At 38.0% G+C, this 19,017-nt stretch overlaps 2 protein-coding genes across 4 annotated transcripts; both read left to right on the plus strand.

The window, feature by feature from the left end:
• The first annotated feature begins 5,658 nt into the window (after window positions 1–5,658).
• On the plus strand, window positions 5,659–7,677 carry cox17 (cytochrome c oxidase copper chaperone COX17). Its single transcript, XM_087804237.1, has 4 exons — window positions 5,659–5,749; window positions 6,325–6,451; window positions 7,340–7,438; window positions 7,513–7,677. The coding sequence occupies exons 2-3, from the start codon at window positions 6,339–6,341 to the stop codon at window positions 7,422–7,424; spliced, it is 198 nt and encodes a 65-aa protein (XP_087660363.1). The 5' UTR covers window positions 5,659–5,749; window positions 6,325–6,338; the 3' UTR covers window positions 7,425–7,438; window positions 7,513–7,677.
• A 1,530-nt stretch (window positions 7,678–9,207) lies between these two features.
• On the plus strand, window positions 9,208–18,958 carry popdc2 (popeye domain cAMP effector 2). 3 transcript variants are annotated; one of them, XM_087803866.1, is made up of 4 exons: window positions 9,208–9,806; window positions 13,042–13,150; window positions 14,454–15,042; window positions 17,783–18,958. In XM_087803866.1, the coding sequence occupies exons 1-3, from the start codon at window positions 9,313–9,315 to the stop codon at window positions 14,991–14,993; spliced, it is 1,143 nt and encodes a 380-aa protein (XP_087659992.1). In that variant the 5' UTR covers window positions 9,208–9,312; the 3' UTR covers window positions 14,994–15,042; window positions 17,783–18,958. The 3 variants fall into 3 exon arrangements, with proteins under 3 accessions (XP_087659992.1, XP_087659993.1, XP_087659991.1); XM_087803867.1 differs by having other exon boundaries at window positions 14,454–14,901; XM_087803865.1 differs by lacking the exon at window positions 17,783–18,958 and having other exon boundaries at window positions 14,454–15,047.
• The last annotated feature ends 59 nt before the right edge of the window (window positions 18,959–19,017 follow it).

Consider the following 19,017-nt stretch of genomic DNA (forward strand, 5'->3'; position numbering starts at 1 on the left):
TGTGAGAATGTGGCAGAGCAGCGAGGACACTAGGACTCCTGAGGAAGGAACATCTAAAAGTAGATATTAATGTGTTCATCAGCACAGAAATACAATAAAAAAAACAAAAACATTTAGAGTTTGCTCCAAAAACATGAACAAAATACAAATGAAAAAAATTGTGATTCAAACAAAAGTGACTTTTGAATTGCTAGTTTGTAAATTTAAATGTACATTTGTATCATGGGTTGCAAATGTGTAGCAAATAACAGATTTGCAAAGGAGAAAGAAAATAAGCAGGAAACAGAACATTGAACGGTTTGAAACTATACAATGAATGAATGAAAAGGTATATGCTGTCAAGTCTATATATATCTAAGCTGCGTCTCAAATGGCATACTTGCGTACTTAAGCTTAGTATTTTAGCGTATAAGTGCGTCTCAATTCTGAGTATTTGAAATATAGTGCACAATGCACACTAAATTGTCACTAAAATGCCCACAAAACTCAGTATGGATCGATGGACACTATCTACCCTAAACGGCCCCCATCCTAGTGACATTGACGTTGTAAACGACAGTAGGCGTCAGTGATAGTGTTCCTAAAGCTGGTTGACATCATCGTTAAATAGAAGTAGAAGAAGAAGCTTTTCGCATCATTTCCTGTTAGCGTGTAGCAGCAGTGTTTGAGAGAATTTACGTACTAGTTAGAATGTACACTATCCTGATGCATACTAACCACCAGTGCACTAAGAGAAGGATTCGAGAGACAGCGATAGTGTATACAGCATTTATAGTGCTATACACACGTCTGTCAAACTTGTGGCCCGGGGGCCAAATCGGGCCTGCCTTGTCATTTAATGTGGCCCGCAGGTTGGTTAGCTCAAAATCATGTAAGTAGTACATGTAACGTTGACATTGGCTGTGACCCAAATCACGCACTTCTGCACTTACACTTAATAATTTGAGTGCACAAGTGCATCTCGATGAGCAGTGTGCGAAAATGTAGTGCGCAATGAGCACTCAAATGGCCAGAAAATGGAGTGTGGGTCGATGGACACTTTCCAGCCTTAACTGCCGCCATCTTAGTGACGTCTATGTGTCTGAAGAAAACACTAATTTTACCACAAAACAACACAACAACGATAATAACACAATGTAACACAACTTGTTTTGATTGGCAAAAAGTGCTGTCAAGTGTCTGCGATAGAGTTCCAACGCCCGGTTGCAATCAGCGTTAAAAAGTAGTAGAAGAAGAAGCCATTGAGTCTTTTGAAATGTTTGATTTAAGACAGTACTACATGTTGAAAATGTGAGCAGTGCGCAAGTGTACTGTCACAGTCACAGTGTACTGTAAAGAAGTGCACTTAGAGAAGTCCACTATTTCAGACACAGCAATTGTGACCCTAAAAATCTGCCAGTGAATAAGAGACAGAGATCCTGGATGTCAACAAGTATACAGAGGTAAACACTTAAAGTTGAAGGAAAGGAATACGATGGGATGGATTCCCATTAGAGACAGTTAGGTAAACGTAAAACTAGTCTGGCCGGCGAAGATTTTGGCCTTTTTGTGTGATTGAGTTTGACACCAAACTCAATCAGGAATTGATTTTGGTGAGGAGGACATGGCAGTGAAGGGTGAGAGCAGAAGAAGGACGACACAAGAACATGTTGATGTCAGCAAAAAAAGAAGTCAAATGAAAAGTTAAAATTATAAATAATTAAAAAACTTCTGCAGAGACTTTGTATAATTTGAAGGAATTCAGTTTTTTTTCTTGGTTCAAATTGAATTCCTCTGACAGCTGGCTATTTTTAACCCAAGTGAGGAAACCAGCTGATTCAGCACATTTGTCTCCCTCAGGACTTCAGGCTCCCGACGACTCCCCGGACCGGGACGATGGAAGATCTACCCAGTAATTGCAGATGTTCAGATACTCCAGATGAAGACCGTTTTCCCTCCTCGACTCATTAGCATTTCCTCTGGGATGGATATGGCCTTGAAACTCCACCGACCATATACATTTCTTTCTTTCAAATGCAAGCGTTCGTCCAGAATCACTGCTTCATCCTTCTAGCTCTGGATGAGCTACAATCTTACTCTGTCTATCAACTCAATCTGAATGACCTCCTGTTCTTCTGACTCTTTGGTTTCACTTCTTCATCACGTCCACGACCTTGAATGTCTTCCTCTTCAGTTAAATCCATTTCCCTCGTTCGGGTTTGGGTCGCGGGGGCAGCGGCTTCAGCAGGGGGAGCCAGATTTTACTTGCCTCAACTATAAATCGTCCAGCTTTTCCCGGGGGGGACCCCAAGGTGTTCCCAGACCAGCATAGTCTCTCCAGCATGTCCTGGGTCTACCTCGTGGTAGAGAGGAGTCTGACCATGAATAGATCTGAAAGTAAGAACCAGAATTTTAAAGTTGATCCTGAAAGAAACTGGAAGCCAGTGAAGAGTTTTAAGGATCGGAGAAATGTGAGTTCTTCTACTAGAGCGGGTTTGATTGTTTAAGCGCTTTGTGACCCTGGTCTGGAAAAGCGCTATACAAATAAAAATTACTTACTTACTTACTTACATGCCCTGAACACCATTTTCTTTTAGCTTTAATATGTTTTTGCCACGATAAATGGAGGTTAGTTGTCTAGTTATAGGCATTTTTAAATGCTGTATAATGGCTGTAAAGTCTCTTGAATCTTAAAGGGGTTCAATAAACCAGGACATGTTTATTTGACCAGTCCACATCTTGCATGGTTGTCTTGAACAATTCTGCTCATTTTTGGCGCGAAAAAAACAACAATAATAAGAGAAGACAAGTGTATTTCTAATAAACAAACGCTCTCATTGATGAGCAATAAACACTACAGTTAATTACCAGATTTAAAAAAAATTATAAAGACCCGACCAGTGATATAAGTCCTCCTTTACCGTTATCCTGGGCCAGGAACCCATAACACATACAGTAACTCACCCAATCGAACAAACCAACAAAGCTGAAAAGCCAAAGAGGTACTTTTCCCCGCCTTCACAGTTCAATACAAGGTCAGGGGTCATGGCCGTGGTATCGTTAAGCTTGACGGTGGTGATCCCATCAAATATGTCAGGGTCCACTTGGACAGATTGTCAGTCAGTCATCAGTATCTTGTCTTACCTTGGCTGTGGATCCTGATTGTTGTCAAGGATTTGTGGATTCGTTTTTTGTTTATGCGCCGCTCAGGTTCTGAGATACGCACAGAAGAATTTATTTCCATATTTTATGAGGTTCACAGGAGCGAGAGGCTCCGGAGCGGTGAAGGTCTGAAGTGACGGGTAACAAATCAGAGTAGAAGAAGACAGACATCTCCAGATGAGACAGGAAAAGGACAGGTGAGGTCGACCACTTGGTAAACTACAAAAATCTACAAATCACAATGGCCAGGAATAATACCAATGTTCCTAATAAAAAAATAAAAATCACCCAATCATGATCCAGCAACAATCTCCACCTCTTAAACGAAGTCTGGCTAAACCAGAAGACTGCATATCCAAGATGGCCGCTTGTGGATTGACCTCTAAACCATTGGTGTGTAACAGCTGACATCACAGACAATAGGTCCATATTTAATACAGTAAAATACATAAATTGTAATTTTTGACCAAGGACAATAGTGGCTGGACAAGCCTCTGACCAAGACTACACCACTCTTATCACACTGTGGGTTTCTAAAAAAAATCAAAAGTGAATTTGTTTCCTTTGAAATTCTTACATATTGAAAAATGAAATAATCTGAAGTTTTAATTGAAGTGTGATTTGAGATGATATTAACACATTATTGTGGTCAAATATCTGCCTCTTCAAATTGTAAACCTGTGTTAATGGCTTCTTGAATCTAAACCATACTTTCAATCATTTAATGAGAAATTCTTAAAAATTAAGTTTGGTTGGAACATGAAGTTAGAGTAGAACCAATGTTTAGAGTGGGTTTTAAGATTATTTCATGTGTGGGCGATTCATACAAACAGCCCTTAGGGGGCGCAAATAAAGAAATCAGAAAAAAAAGAGCACAGTGATGGGATGTAGGATCTCACTCAATAGTTGCAACTAAAAATGTATTCTTTAATTTATTTTATGTCAAATACAGGGTTAAAAGCTACCAACAAACTGTGGATCTAAACATTTGAAAATACATACCTCACCAGCCTGAAAATAAATAGCAATAAAATCAGTATTGTATTCATGTATTCATAAATAACAAGTGCAATATATATAGAATGAAATTGATGTGTGTCTGCAGCTATCACTTTGAATTGTCTGTGGAATTAAGTACTAAAATAACTCAACACTTAATAAAAACATCAACAGCTCTGCTGCAATTTTCTCATCACTGTATAGAAAGTGTATCAACATTCTGCCACGAGGCAAAGGGCGAGGAGATGATAGAAGAAGCCGACAGCTCCTTACTCTAAAGGTTATCCTCGGTTACGTAAAAGGCAAATCCATCTCATGAAAGAGTGCAAAAGAATAAAATGCTTACACGTGCAGTTATCTAGCACACAGCTGCCCTCCAACTGCTAGAACAAGTGAGACTAGGCCTCGGCTTACGCACTTCTCTAGTGTGCTGACGCACACAACGTACACCCTGAGCAACTACACATCTACAACTTTTCTTGATCCACTTTCAGGGTTAGCTGATGTCTTGCCTTTTGGTTGCAACTTAGACTGCAAATCGGAGGGTTAGAAACTAGCAGTCGCAGGATAGTCAAGAGTCTTAATTCCTGAGAGGTCAGAGTAAAACAGCAAAACTGCGTAATAAGTATCATTATTATATCTGAAGTTAAGCTTATGAAATCATTTTTCACTATTGAACTGTGTGTAGTTGTGTGACAAAGATTAGCTAAGCTTAACAAATGTTTCTGACAGAAGGCTATAACTATTTATTTATTTAACTATTTATTTAAATAAATTATTGTGGGCTTTTATATCATATTTACATGTTTTTATCCATAATTATGTAATTATTTACATTTGAAATGAACTATATAAAAAACAGAATATAAAATGAAATCTTGCATAATAACACATTTTATTCATCATTTTCATTTTATCATTTCTTTATCAATTTGTTTTCCATCATATTTAAACGAGTAATCGCTTCTATACATTTGACACAGAGACATTAAAGCTAAAAAGAGATTGAAACATTGAACGTCTTAAACAGAGATAAAATTATAGATGCAACTCTATAATATGCCTAAGAAAGAAAGAGTGTGTGTTTGTAATATGAATCTCATACATACACATAGTTACACACACAACACACAACACTCTTTTCAATGAAAAATCGTCTAAATAATATTTTGGGATAAATAAGTAGATCTGTTTTTAAAAAAATGTATAAATAAGCCTTTAAATGAAACCAGTTTTTGTTACAATTTGTTTGTTTTTCATGTATATGCACACACTTGACAAACAAACAAATAATAAAGATATTCTTATATATATACAGTATATATACCTGATATATACTCGGAGCAACTCATTAAAAATGTATAATATTCGTTTGAGTACTTCATTGTAACATAACAATTCATAAAACAATAGAATACAAGTCATAAAATAACAGAACATTAGCGGTATTGAGTCTATTGACTGACATTAAACTACATCTCCCACAAGCCTTTGCGGGCCGTCCTAATCACGTGGTTTTGTATAAAACCGGAACACGTGAACAGTGAGTCCATGTTCATCTGAAGGTGAAGCACTAGTTCATTCATCGCCAGCATCTGCTCCTAATACAGTAAGTGACATAATATTGCGAACAAAAGTGCTTTTTAAATGTTTCCTTTGTCACGATTTATTTTCAACCTTCGTCACTTCTCAAGCTGTTTTTTCTTTTTGTACATGTTGTGGTAGCATTAGCAGCTGCGTTAGCTGTGGTTTAAGTTATGTAATTCTTGTTATGAAATCGACCTTATGTAATGTTGCTTTACTCGCTGTTCTTTTGTTAAAATAATCATCTAATGTACGTATTTTAGCGCGTTAAACGTTTGTTAAAAATGTCACACGTGACGCTTTAAAGTCTATCTTCTTCACAAAGTGCACCAGTTCACTAGATCTTGATATGCATTGACATGTGGACTCCATGTTACCAGAGTTATTTATTTAATTTAATGTTGAGATGGACTCTCTGACCTCCATGTGCTCAGAGTCGAGGGGGAGTGTCAGGTGTATATGGGTACACGCTGTTCCAAAGAGTAACCTAGTGGCCAAGTTGTAATGAAACATGCATGTTTCCTAACACCAGCTGTTCTGGGTTAATATTTTTACATTTGCATTAATCCTTATAAACTCTCTCTCCCACTTTCTGTTTAGTTTATCCAGGAAACATGTCTACCCTGTCTGCTGCCAGTGTGGAGACTCCTGTTGCTGCCCAGGAGGAGAAGAAGCCACTGAAGCCATGCTGTGCTTGTCCTGAAACCAAACAAGTCCGTGATGCTTGGTGAGTTTTCATTCAGACTTCTGGAATAATTTCAGAATTGCTTCTTTCCATCCATATTCCCTGGCAGATCAAAAAGATATAATGCGTTTAGAACAATCTTCTATGCACTCTGCATTCAATAAGGATTCAAATTGAACTCAACGTGTCTACTTAAGGGTGGAATTATTTGCAGAACAATCTGTTCCTATTAGGAGCTGTAGGCAAAAGTGTGTTCATTCTAATGTAGAATCTGGAGTTCACATGTTTGTATAAAAACTCTTAAACATTGAAGACTTGACCCGAGTAATTGTTCTGAAAACTTAGTCTGAATTTTAAACTTGTTGCAAAAGCTCCAACTCTCAGCCTCTGCCTGGCCAACATTGAAGTTTAGTTTTGAATGTCATGCTGTTCCTTTAACTGTTAACCTGTTAGACCAAAGTGTGCGACTGGTGTCGGATTTAAACCTTGTTTGTTCATTCAGAGCTGGTGTCTGTCTATGCAGGATCTTGTAAAGTGAACATTTTAGTTTGAGTCTTTCAAAAAGGTCTTAATATAGTTCTGAAATATGGTTAATGAAGATTAATAGTGTTTTGGTCAAATATTTTAAGGCTTTTTTTTTAAGTCTGGTTTTGAAGCCATAATCGACAGTGACTAGTTAGAATATGCTGCTAAAATGTTCATTGTATCTTTTCTTTCCCTATTGAATATTGCATTGTTGAAAGTCATTAATACTCTTGTTCTTCTTGTAATTGTAGATTGACAATTTTACAAATGTTCTTTTTAAACTGGTACATTTTGAGTGTTTTTGTTTTTTTGGGGTGGACTTGTGTAAATCTTAACTGGCCTACAATGTTTGACCTGCTTAAGCTCAATATTCTGCTAAAGTAACTTTTTGAAATGTTCCCTCAGCATCATTGAGAAAGGTCAGGAAGAATGCACTGAGCTGATCGAGGCACACAAAGACTGCATGAGACAGTTGGGATTCAAGATCTAACCTCCTTCTGTGCGGTAAGTAGAAACACTAATGATGCCGCTATACTATGAAACATTAATAATTAAACTATCGTCGCTTTTTCTTTCAGTGCTGGCGGACAATGGCCCAGAATTCTTTCACCCCCTCTTTATGCTTCACTACCTGAAAGGGAACATTTCTACTCCATATGACTAAATTATTGATCTTTTACATCTGCAGAATCTGAGATTGTGTGCTTATTTGTCTAAAGTTGAAATAAATTTCTATGCAACAATTATTTTTTTCAATGGTTTCTTTTGGTCCCTGCTATGTGACAGAACTACATAACTCTGGCAGTCACTGAATTCTTTAGTTTTAAAACCTGGAATAAACAAATGCAAAAACTTGGATTTCTTAAACTAAAACTTAATCTGAGACTATGCTCAAAGGATTTTTATCTTGTCTGGTCATTCACTTATACATGAAATGGTGTTCTGAGTTTAATGAGACTATGTCCTGGAAAAAAAAAAACTTTCTAATCTTGTAAAACGTTAACTTTTTTTTTTTTTTTGAACTTGTCAATTCACATCAATCATAGATGACATATCCATAATTGGTATACATGCAAGGTACTCCTGTTCAAGTCACCCATTAGGTAGATCCAAGAAACGCCAATATAAAACCGACCTTTACCGTGACAAATTAAGAGAAATTAACATTTCAGATGATGCATCTTAATATACGTTTACCTCTTCAGAGTCTAGAGGAAGGTCTTTTGCCATAGTCTTGATCTCGCCCCCAATATTTGTCCAATGTCTGTATACAGTCCCAGAATATGTGAGTGATCAACCATTCCACACTTCTAACACTTATTGGTGCCATCTTTAAACTTACTGGTGACTAACGGAGTTTCGAAAGAACCTCTTATTTTCCAATCAAATTCTTTCCATAGTTGGCTTCCAATTCCTTTATGGCAGCCTATTTTCCCAAATGTCGTCTTCCAAAATAGTATTCAATTCAAGTTCCCATTGTTTAATGTGAAGAGTGTTATCTGTTGTATCGTTCAGGAGTCTTTTATTTATCTGAGACGCAAGTTTCTTTGATGGTACAACATGTTTGAATACCAGAGAAAAGAAATTCTCAATACTCGTCATTTCCCTCATGATATTCCCCACATCTTCATGTTTTGTAATATAATTTCTTATCTGCAAGTACTGTAAAAAGTCACAATTTTGTAAATTATGTTTGTTCTTTAGCTGTTCGAAGGATTTCCTTCATAAAGTTGGTCAATTATTTTCAATCCCTTTTCTGCCCATTTTCCGAAAGTGTAAAACGTTTTGTAGTAACCACAAACTTCAAGAACACCTGTTGAATCAAAGTTCCAGGACTATATTCTCGCGTGTCAACTACTGACTCCTATAAAATTCCTGGCATGCTAACCTACAGGGTGTTGGCTGTACCTGAAATCTGACCTCCTGTCAGCCCTGTGTCCCTAAAATACATTGAGGCGGAGAATGTGCTCGACTTGAGCCAGAACTGTGTAAAAACCCGAGGACTTCAAAAAAGAGCGAGACAAGTTCTCATGGAGATATTTATGATGAATCTCCTCCCTCCCACTTCCTGTCTTGTTCTCTCTGTTATGTTAAGTATCGGGCCTGTGTTCTGTCCGCTGCTTATCCTCCTTGGGTTTCAATTCCAAACATGGTGATCCTTCTAGGGCTCTATTGACGCCCCCCCTACAACCTCCCCCCATCCTGTCACGGAGCCCTTCGTCTCCAGCTGTTAGCCCTACAGTGCAGGCCGGCGTGAGAGGGGGGACAGCAGAAAAAGGACAGAAAATAACTTATTTGGTCCAAGTTACATTTGAGTTTTTCCTCCACCATTGGATTAAAAGGCTGTTTTCTCACATATTTTTCGAGGATTTCCCAACATGAGTGGAGAGAACTCGACTCTTTTTGACCACTTGTTCTCCAGTCCCGTCTGCGATGGCTGGACCAACAACACAGAAGGGGCCCTGTATCAATTGGGGAACTCAATCCTGTTCCTGGGCTACATGGGGGGCAGCGGGGCGTACGGCTGCCTCTTCATTTTCGGCTTCCTCACCCCGGCGTTCGTATGCTTGACCCTCTGGGGCTGGCTGACCATGTGCGGTCTGGACGTGGTCTCCTGGAACCTGGTGCTGCTGGCGGTCTGCCTGCTGCAGATCTGCCACCTCCTGTATCGGCTCCACCAGGAGGGGCTGCCGAGCGAGGAGCTGACGGCCCTCTTCCAGGCGGTCTACCTCCCGCTGGGCGTCCCCGTCCAGGTCTTCAAGGAGATCGCGGGAGCTTTTGAGAACAAGGTGGTGGAGATGAAGGCCGGGGAGACGTACGCCGTGGAAGGCAAGACCCCCATCGACCAGCTCTCCTTCCTGCTCTCTGGGAGGTGGGGACTCTTTTGTGTGACTGGTCACTACAGTACATCACTTTTTGAACAAAGTTTCAATAAATTAGATCAGAAAAAGTGACTAAATCCTACCATGGAAACACCTATGTACCCTCAAATTAACATTAACTTATATGTACTTAAATCGTCAGGCATTTTGTAATATCAGTTGTTAGATGTTTTATTCAAAATGGCGTCACAGTTGGAGCTGATCATAATTCAAACAATAGGTAGGTGATGTAAACTGTAATTTCATGTAAAATTCACGATTTATTTTAAGAAAAATGGCACTTAGAATAAAAAAAACAACTAGCTATTTTACTTAATATATACATTGATGGTGACAAAAGGAGGCGTTCCATTCAACATTTTCAACAAGGAAGACGATGTCTATGCCTCAGAAGTTAATTCTGTTTAGGTTGATTTTCTTTTTTTTAACATTTAATGGTAATTAATTATAGGTCTATTGAGAAACAAGAGTGAGCTTGTATCACATCAGTAAAACATCAAGATAAAAAAAAAAAGACATACAAGAACAGTCTTCGTCAAGTAAGGGCTTCTATGAACTCTGAAAGGATTTGGAGTTTTTTTTATGTGGATTCACTTCTTTAATTGTCACAAACATTTATACATAGTTGTAATATATATTTCATATTCATTAGGGACCACCTGTGTCTGGTCTACAGGAGGGGTCCCCAACCTTTTTTTGCACCACATAATGTTGATTTATTTTCTCAGTATTCACATTGAAACAATAGCAAAACTAAAATGGCGCAACCTGCAAAGACCAAATTTCAAGTGTATGAATAAATACATTGAATCAGCAGGAGCCCTTCAGAGCCCTTCTAATGCCACTGCAACTAGTTTACAACATTTTAATTTCAAGCAACCTTGAATGAAACAAGGGTTTTGATGTTACATCAGTCAAAGTCAAATAGTACTTTGAAGAAAATCAGATTTTTTTTTCGTGATAAAAATAACTTTCAGAGAGTAACAATCAATAAAACCTAAAGTATATAGATTTTTTTCTGTGAGAGTTGGTAACAAATGCATCACAGACTAGAAAATAGTCCAGGAATGATGGTCGGGGTTCCACTGGTTTAACCTCTATCTAAAAATGGAAACAGGAAGCCAGACTCAATAGAGTTACACATTCCTAATTGTTTAGTCAGAAGAACATAAATAACTTAACCTCAAATACACAAGTGTATTCATGAGACAGTTTGTCAATGTAATCTGCTTTTAAAATCGCTTGTACTCATCCAAACAATCTCAAAATAGCAGTACAGTATTTGTAAACACTGTATTTCAGTGCGAGTCACCAGTGTGTTCGCACGTTTACTGTGTGTTAAATCATGACATTCAGCAGCATTAGAGCGACATGTTGTGGAACAGAATTCAGTTCTTTATTCATGGTAAAATAAATATTTGCACCCAAAATGCAACACGTTTTATAGAATATGTTGTAATTGTTAATATTTTTGTACTTACACGTGTATACACCTGACACCTATATTTGTCCTCCACCTAAATAAAAAGAACTGGCCACAAATGTTATAAAATAAAAACAAGAGAAAATGGAGCATTTCATATGAAATGTATAGTTTTGGTCAAGTTGACATAAGATTGATTTAAATGGTTTTAGTCAAGAAAAAAGCCAGCACATAAAGATGAATAAAAGAGAATCAATGTTTATATTTGAAGATAAAATAGCTCTTTGTTAGCTCATTAGCTCATGCTAGCTAGCACTGGTTTCCATTAAGAGCCCAGAGATGACAAATGTTTCTCCAAACATTAGCTATTTTCTCATTTTCAGCTAAAATGTAATCATAAAAAACTTCAATAATAGAGTTAGTAACATTTTTTTTATGGAAAAACCTTTTTAGCAAGCCTGTGTTAGCTAGCTTAAGCTTGTAAACAAACATGGAGGTAGTTCACTAGTTTCATTTTTTGGATGAAAGTCTTTGCTTGACGTGGTGTTATATATATATACATATTTTGCTATATTTCACTTTATAATTAGTTGATCAAAACATCAGGTGAAAATAGTTTATTTTACTGAAACTTTAACATTATAAAGAACTAGAAAATAAATAAAGATACCACAGATACCAAAATATTGTGGTTTTATTTTAATACAGTAGTAACATTTAAAATGTATGTTTGTCGTCAATTTGACTCATTTTTTGGCCCAGTGAAAAATGAGTTTATTTAGCATTATTCAGCAGAGTTTTGGCTCTTCAAAGAATTTCTGGATCCAGATGGTGTTTTGGAAAAATGCCAAATTGAATCATCTGTTTCATGTTTTGTTACCATTATTTCCTGATGATCAAATGTGAAGTAATAGTCATTTGTAAAGGTGTTGTTGTTCATGGCATCCTTGTTGTTCAGTATCATCTCAGGCATGAAGTTTTAGTTTATAACGTTTATTATGAATTTGTTTTTTCGTAGCTGATTAACTTTTTAAACACTCCTTTCACTTACCGAATGAATAATAAAAATAGGGTTTTATACATTTAATAAGGTCAAGATAGTTTGTCAATCTGCAATATGTGCAACACATACAGAGGATAACAATAACAGGACTCAAAGTCCCATTGTACCAGAAAAGAAAAGGAATAATCAGGAAAGAAATCAAGGTTAAGTGCTGCATATAAAGTTAAAAAAGTAGTACATGTAAAGATAATACATTTGAGTATAAAAATATAATTATTATTATTTAATAAAAGTAGGAGTTTACAATAACAATATGTTTTTAAATGAGAGTAAAACATTGGTAAATATGTGTTTGGTATCGTACTTCACCATGTCACGTCTTTAGAAAGACGTTCCAGATCCATTAAGCTGCTTCTAAAAAATCTGGTCCTGGATAGCAAAGTCCAGATGTTTCTTCCGTGACTGACATAAAGCAGCTCAAACATCCATGTGGATTGAGATTGAATGTCACCCTGCAAGGTTTTATGCCGAGTGAGCTGGATTATATCATCCTGTGAAAGTTGACGTCCTTGAGAGAGAACTGAAGAGGACGAACGTTCATCTAAGAACCCGGTGTGTTTACAGTGGAACGACCTCTGCACTGTTCTCTGTCTCCATCAGCCCTGCAGAGATAATTATGCAGATACAAAGTCTTGGACTTGGAGTTTTTCCGAACGTCCTCTAGGTTACTGCGGGCCATCATTATCGCGCTCTAATCCCTGCGTTCTCTGTTCACCTTCCATCACTCTCTTCACTTCAGGATCAACGTGTCTTTGGAGGGTCAGTTCCTGCACTACATCCATCGCCACCAGTTCCTGGACTCTCCGGAGTGGGAGTCTCTCAGGCCCAACGAGGAGGGAAAGTTTCAGGTACGACACAATGTCACTTTCCGAGCTATAGTGAGAGAGTAAAGTGCTGTCTGTCAGAGGATCTGACCTTCAGCGTGAACCCAGCCCGGCTCTTTTGCTTACTCAGCACAATCTCATCTCGTTCTCACGGCCTCCTGCTGTGAAGTCGGTATGAAGGGGTCACCACTCAAAATATTCTGTTCTTTTTTCTACCTCTTATTATTACCTTATCGGGATTGCAGGGGGGGGCGGGTGCCTATCCCAGCTATTCAGGGTAAGAGGGGGCAGGCCATACCACCACACATACACACACTCACACCTACTGACAATCTAGAGAACACAACTGACTGTGGGAGGAAACTGAAGTGCCCACAGATAACAAACAGTGGGCGGCAGGTGGCCTCAAGCTGGGAGCGACCTTCTCGCTGTGTGTCTCCTTATTAATAACCATAACAGTATTGATATAATGATAATTATAATAAAGGAAAAAGGCATGAATCATACAAACTTTTAAACCTTTTGTCTAGTGGCACGAATTTGGCGATATCTTTTTTTATCGCAATACAGAGGCAACAATATAATATATTACTATACTGTACTGTAGTATATACTTGCAGTATTGTTTGGGTACTTTTCTTTGTGGATGACAGAACACGTGACTCTTGACGAAGTCTTTCAAGAAATATTTCTTAAGACGTTTTTATTTGTTCAGGCTTTTCCTTGATTTTCTGGAACTACTGTTGTGTCATCAGTTTTATCTTGACCTTTAAAGTATATACTTTATTGAATATTGTTTTGATTGTTTAAGCGCTTTGTGACCCTGGTCTAGAAAAGCGCTATATAAATAAAAATGACTTACTTACTTACTTACTTAACTGCTTTCATTTGTTTTAAAACTAAAATGTGTCCAAACATCATCATTAAAAGCTGCTGGAGTCGACTGTATCCTCTTGTCCTCAGCCAGTATCTTGCAGGATTTTATTGTTTAAAGGATGTAATAACTGCTGCCATCTAGTGGCTAGTAGCTAAATTGCAACACAAAAATGAACAAATGCCCTGAATATTTGTATATTAATTGTTAATTTAATAAATAAAATAAATTCATACGCACTATTATTATTGAATAAAGACCATAAAACAATATAAATATGAATTAAAATTTTTAATATCAATACTGTGTTGTTGAATGTCGATAAGGGATCGTGAAAAGAAAATTGCAATATTAAATATCAATATTTTCTTACACCACATACTTTTGTCAAGTCATGTTAAATTTCCCCCCACAAGTGTCCAATGGTTTCACTCACTATATGTCCATCCCCAGGTGACTTTGACAGCAGAGGAAGACTCGCGCTACGTCTCCTGGCGGCGCCGGCGTCTCTTCATGCTCATGTCTAAAGAGCGCTACATCGCCCGTCTATTCTCCGTCATGCTCGGCTACGACATCGCCGAGAAGCTCTACAACCTCAACAACAAGCTGTACATCAAGAGCGGCGTCCTCCTGGACATCCGTCTGCCCAGCCTGTACCACGTCCTGGTGCCGCCCTCCCAGGGCAGCGAGGGGGGCAGCGATGGTTTCGTCCCAAAGGGCCGGCAGCAGCTTCCGGAGTACAAAGACGACCAAGCCCCGGCCTACGAGACCATCAACCCGGACCAGCGCCCCCCTTTCCAACCTTACCTCCAGGGACCAAGGAGCAACTCGTTGGACGCCGACGTGCCTTCGTACGAACCTTACCGCTCATCCCGGCCGTCCGACGCGGAGCTGCCCTCTGGTGAGGACTCAACCAGCCTGGTCCTGGAGGACTTTGCTGATGTGGCTGGCTCTCTAATGGATTATGGCACTGAGATGAGCTATTTGAGGTAGAGGGGCAGGGGGCTGGCGCTAACACACAGGGTCACAACTTAAGCTACATGTAAGTACCTCACTGGGATGTTCCGAGAGCAACACTGTGTGGGCATGAAGCTTGTAGTGCACGACTTTTACTAACCTGCATGTTCAGACCAACTAGTCTGAGGGACACATGCAAACCGATTTTATATTGTTTTTGTTTACCCATTTTCTCTATTTATGTGACCATTTCAACTCCCCCAAAAATAAATTAAAACCACATTGAGTTAACCCTTCACATTAAAGCCATCTTTCCTTTTTTGGCTCGACTGCTCTTGACAACAGTCGCAATGAATGACGTGGCTTGTAAGTCAAGACTCAGCCTAGATCTAGACACCAAGAACGAAGAGTTTTGAAACCAAGACCAAGACCAGTTTACGTTCATTAAATACATAATAACATTCTCAAGATAAAGAACATTGGCATCCAAATTAAAGGCATTCTGTCAATTGATCTGTGAAGTGTAAGGTAGTGTGTCGAGACAAGTTGGACGGAACCGGATACCTAGACAAGACCAAGACCAAGATAGACCAAGTAAATGCCAGGAATTTTTCAGATCAAGACCAAGACTGTGACCATGGTATGTCAGAGACGGACAAAAACTGAGCTGAAGAGAACTGGATACCAAGAAATGACCAAGACACACAGATTTAATACAAAGACTTTTGTGATCAAAAATAGGACCTTGATCATACTATAGTCCAAGACTGATCAAGACCGAGATGAATAGAACTGGTAACCAAGACAAGACTAAGACACACAGATTCAATGCCATGACTTTTTCAAATCTAGGCAAAGACCTTGACCATACTTTAGTTTTAGACTGACTAAGACCGAGATGAAAGGAACTGGAAACCAAGACTCACAGATTCCATACCTAGACTTTAATGATCAAAACCAAGACCTTGATCGTACAATAGTCCAAGACACAAAGATTCATTGCCAAGACTTTTTCAGATCAAGACCAGAAATGTGACTTTACTATGTCTGAGACTGACAGAAACAGAGATGAAGAGAATTAGATACCAAGACCAGACTAAGACACACAGATTCAGATCCCAATATCAAGACCAAGGCCTTGACCATATTTATGTTCTAGACTGACCAAGACCGAGATTATAGGAACTGGAAACCAAGACCAAGACACACAGATTCAATACCAAGGCTTTTATGATCAAAACCAAGACCTTGATCATACTATAGTCAAAGACTGAACAAGACCGGGATGAAGAAAACTTGATACCAACCAAAGACTAAGACACATGGATTCAATGCCAAGACTTTTTTAGATCAAGACCAAGACTGTGACTATACTATAGTCTGAAACCTGCCAAGACTGTGATGCAGAGAACTGGATACCAAAACAAGACACACAGATTCCAGACTTCAAGACTTTTTTGATCAAAACCAAAACCTTGATCATACTATAGTCAAAGACTGAACAAGACAAAGATGAAGATTAGTTTGAGACTGACCAAGACCAAAAACTGGTCTCAAGACCTACTACTACTACCATGTAGCCCTTTATGAAATGGAATTGACTACTCCAGACAGAATAGAAGAACAGTTGAACTTCGCCAAGTTGGATTACAATTTACAAGACTGGCTTGCTATGACACAAAGAAGATCTGAAACTTTTTGTATCTAATTCAAGTTAGAAAAGTCCTAAATCAGTTCAGCTCAGTGTGTCCAGCCCGTGAGTGTGTCACTTCAGGCGTGTTATTATCTAATAAAGACTAGAGTTCAGACACGCGTGGCATGTCCCAGAAAGTGGTGCCAGCCTTTCTGTTTAATAATAGAACAACCTCTCTATCGGAAGCCTTCACTCTAAACAGCTGCACATCAGCTACAGCTGCTGTCAGTGGGTGTCTGTGATTGGCTGCTCGGTGGGTTGATGCGTAAGAAATAAAGTCTGTGGAAATTTGTATTTTGATCTTGTGTTACACACAGATCAAATGTTTGAACATCATTCATTAAAAATAGTTTTCTCAACAAGAAACAAATCCCATTGATTCCTGACCACCTAGATTGTAGTCAAATGAATTTTCAAAAATAAATGATAATAATAATAATAATAAATGTCGAAAATCCACTAGGGCTGCAAGTTTAGGTGATCTATAAACTACAGTTATGATACAGATTATTTAAATACAATTAAAATCACAACATTGGCACCCTTGATATTTACAGATTATTGCTGTAATTATAACTAGTTTTGGTTTCAAATGTTGAGTTTGTTGCTAACAACTATTCGATCAACACATAAAAAGCAAATAATAGCATAGGAAGGAGCGCCGGAGAGCTCTGAAAGGACCAGAAGAAGTCAATCCAATGGAAAGGCTTTTGTAGATATCGGTAGAAGGCATCATTTGAAGAAACTCATTTATAGAATTTATTGATTTCAGTTTATTTCTTATGGATGTAGTACTTAATACTGGGTCAACAGTCTTCATATCTTCGCCTCATGCTCGTTTTGAGATGTTTTATTTTGTCGTAGTTTGAGGAGAATCAAAAAAGGGTTGTGAAAACCAAAACACTGGGATTTTACCAGATTTAGTATTAGACAGAGCTGAACATGTGGTGATATTATGTCTGTTTTTGCATCTGTTGCTACAATTCTGGTTGCATGGATGTATTTTGTTAGCAACTCTGCATGTTCCTACAGACATCCGCACAAACCTCTGAGGTTCTTAATGCTTGGTATGTTGTGTGTTTTTGTTTAAAGAAGCAGATCCTAACCCCAGTTTCCGTGCTTCCCTCCACAGGAGGTGACAGTGAAGAGAACTTGGCGCCCCGTTTCAAGAGGGGCCGAGCACCACTGGCCCCCACTGACACTCCCAGACTGTGAGAACTATTGCTGCTGGAAATTTGCATCGGTATGAAGGCGTCGCTTGTCACCTGTCATGTCTCGTCACCTCCTATCTATTCGCTTTGCTTTTATACTCTGTTAAGAGAAGACAAAAACGAGGGCAAACAGTCTGATATTTTTTATTTCACACAAGAGCTTTTTCCAGAATACATTTCTTCTCCTCCATGCAGTAGGCCACTTTGCTGCTTCCAAAATATATACAAAAAACTAAACTTTTAGAGTATATTTCCTTACTTTTGTTCATTTTTCAATGTTTATAATTTTGACAATCATGGCCAATTATCTGTACGATCCATACCATCGATCCATACTTATAAATTACTTTATATTTTATTTTTATAAGCCTACGAATTAAAAATAATAAACATAGAAAATGTAGTTTTGAATTTTGATAAAAATAATTAATACATTTTGAAAATATTTGTAGCCTTTTTAAATTCCATATAAAATGCCAGGAAATTATACCAACATATAATATTTGAATTCAATATTATTATATAAAAAAAAGTTAAACCATCTCATATTCTGATGGCACTGATATACATCGAAACAAATTGTTAAAAAATATTTAAATTTACATTATATCACATTGTATTGAATTCCAGGATTACCTTCCCTCCAGTTTTCCAAGCCCACCTAGCGCCCCCTGGCGGGCACTAGGTGGTGCTCTAAATACATTTTAATTGATAGCTTGGAACATACTGTCACTGAAAAACCCCAAAATATAAGTATACCTTAATAACTTTTCACTTAAGGACTACTATCCCGAATTTAACGGCCACACTACACATATTTAAGTTACTGGTTTTATTTACTTTGTTTCATCAAAGAAGCCACATCCTGCATTTCCAACTTTCTAACATGTGTGTGTCAAAAATGTAAATCTTGCTGTGTGTGTAAATGACCACTAATATGATAACGTGTTTAAAGGTTTTTTTTCATTTTAATCCAATTTAAATCTCATAAACAAATCGGTTTTGAGAACATACCCATGACATTGAAGAAGAACAATGTTACTGATATTACGGCAAATAATAATAATAATAACTTCAGAAACTGGTGATCAATGAAGTGGGTTCGACTTCTGACTGATCTCAACAGAGTAGGTTCGTTCACAAACTCATTGAACAG

Source organism: Callionymus lyra, chromosome 12 (assembly GCF_982586985.1).
Source record: "Callionymus lyra chromosome 12, fCalLyr1.hap1.1, whole genome shotgun sequence".
NCBI lineage: Eukaryota > Metazoa > Chordata > Actinopteri > Syngnathiformes > Callionymidae > Callionymus > Callionymus lyra.

What these genes read in the sequence shown, in the direction of transcription:
- popdc2 (XM_087803866.1), top strand. Translation starts at nt 9,313, where the DNA reads ATGAGTGGAGAGAACTCGACTCTTTTTGACCACTTGTTCTCCAGTCCC. An exon ending in TCCTTCCTGCTCTCTGGGAG is followed by an intron (nt 9,807 to 13,041) that starts GTGGGGACTCTT and finishes TCTTCACTTCAG; the next exon opens with GATCAACGTGTCTTTGGAGG. An exon ending in ACGAGGAGGGAAAGTTTCAG is followed by an intron (nt 13,151 to 14,453) that starts GTACGACACAAT and finishes GTCCATCCCCAG; the next exon opens with GTGACTTTGACAGCAGAGGA.
- cox17 (XM_087804237.1), top strand. Translation starts at nt 6,339, where the DNA reads ATGTCTACCCTGTCTGCTGCCAGTGTGGAGACTCCTGTTGCTGCCCAG. An exon ending in AAACAAGTCCGTGATGCTTG is followed by an intron (nt 6,452 to 7,339) that starts GTGAGTTTTCAT and finishes ATGTTCCCTCAG; the next exon opens with CATCATTGAGAAAGGTCAGG.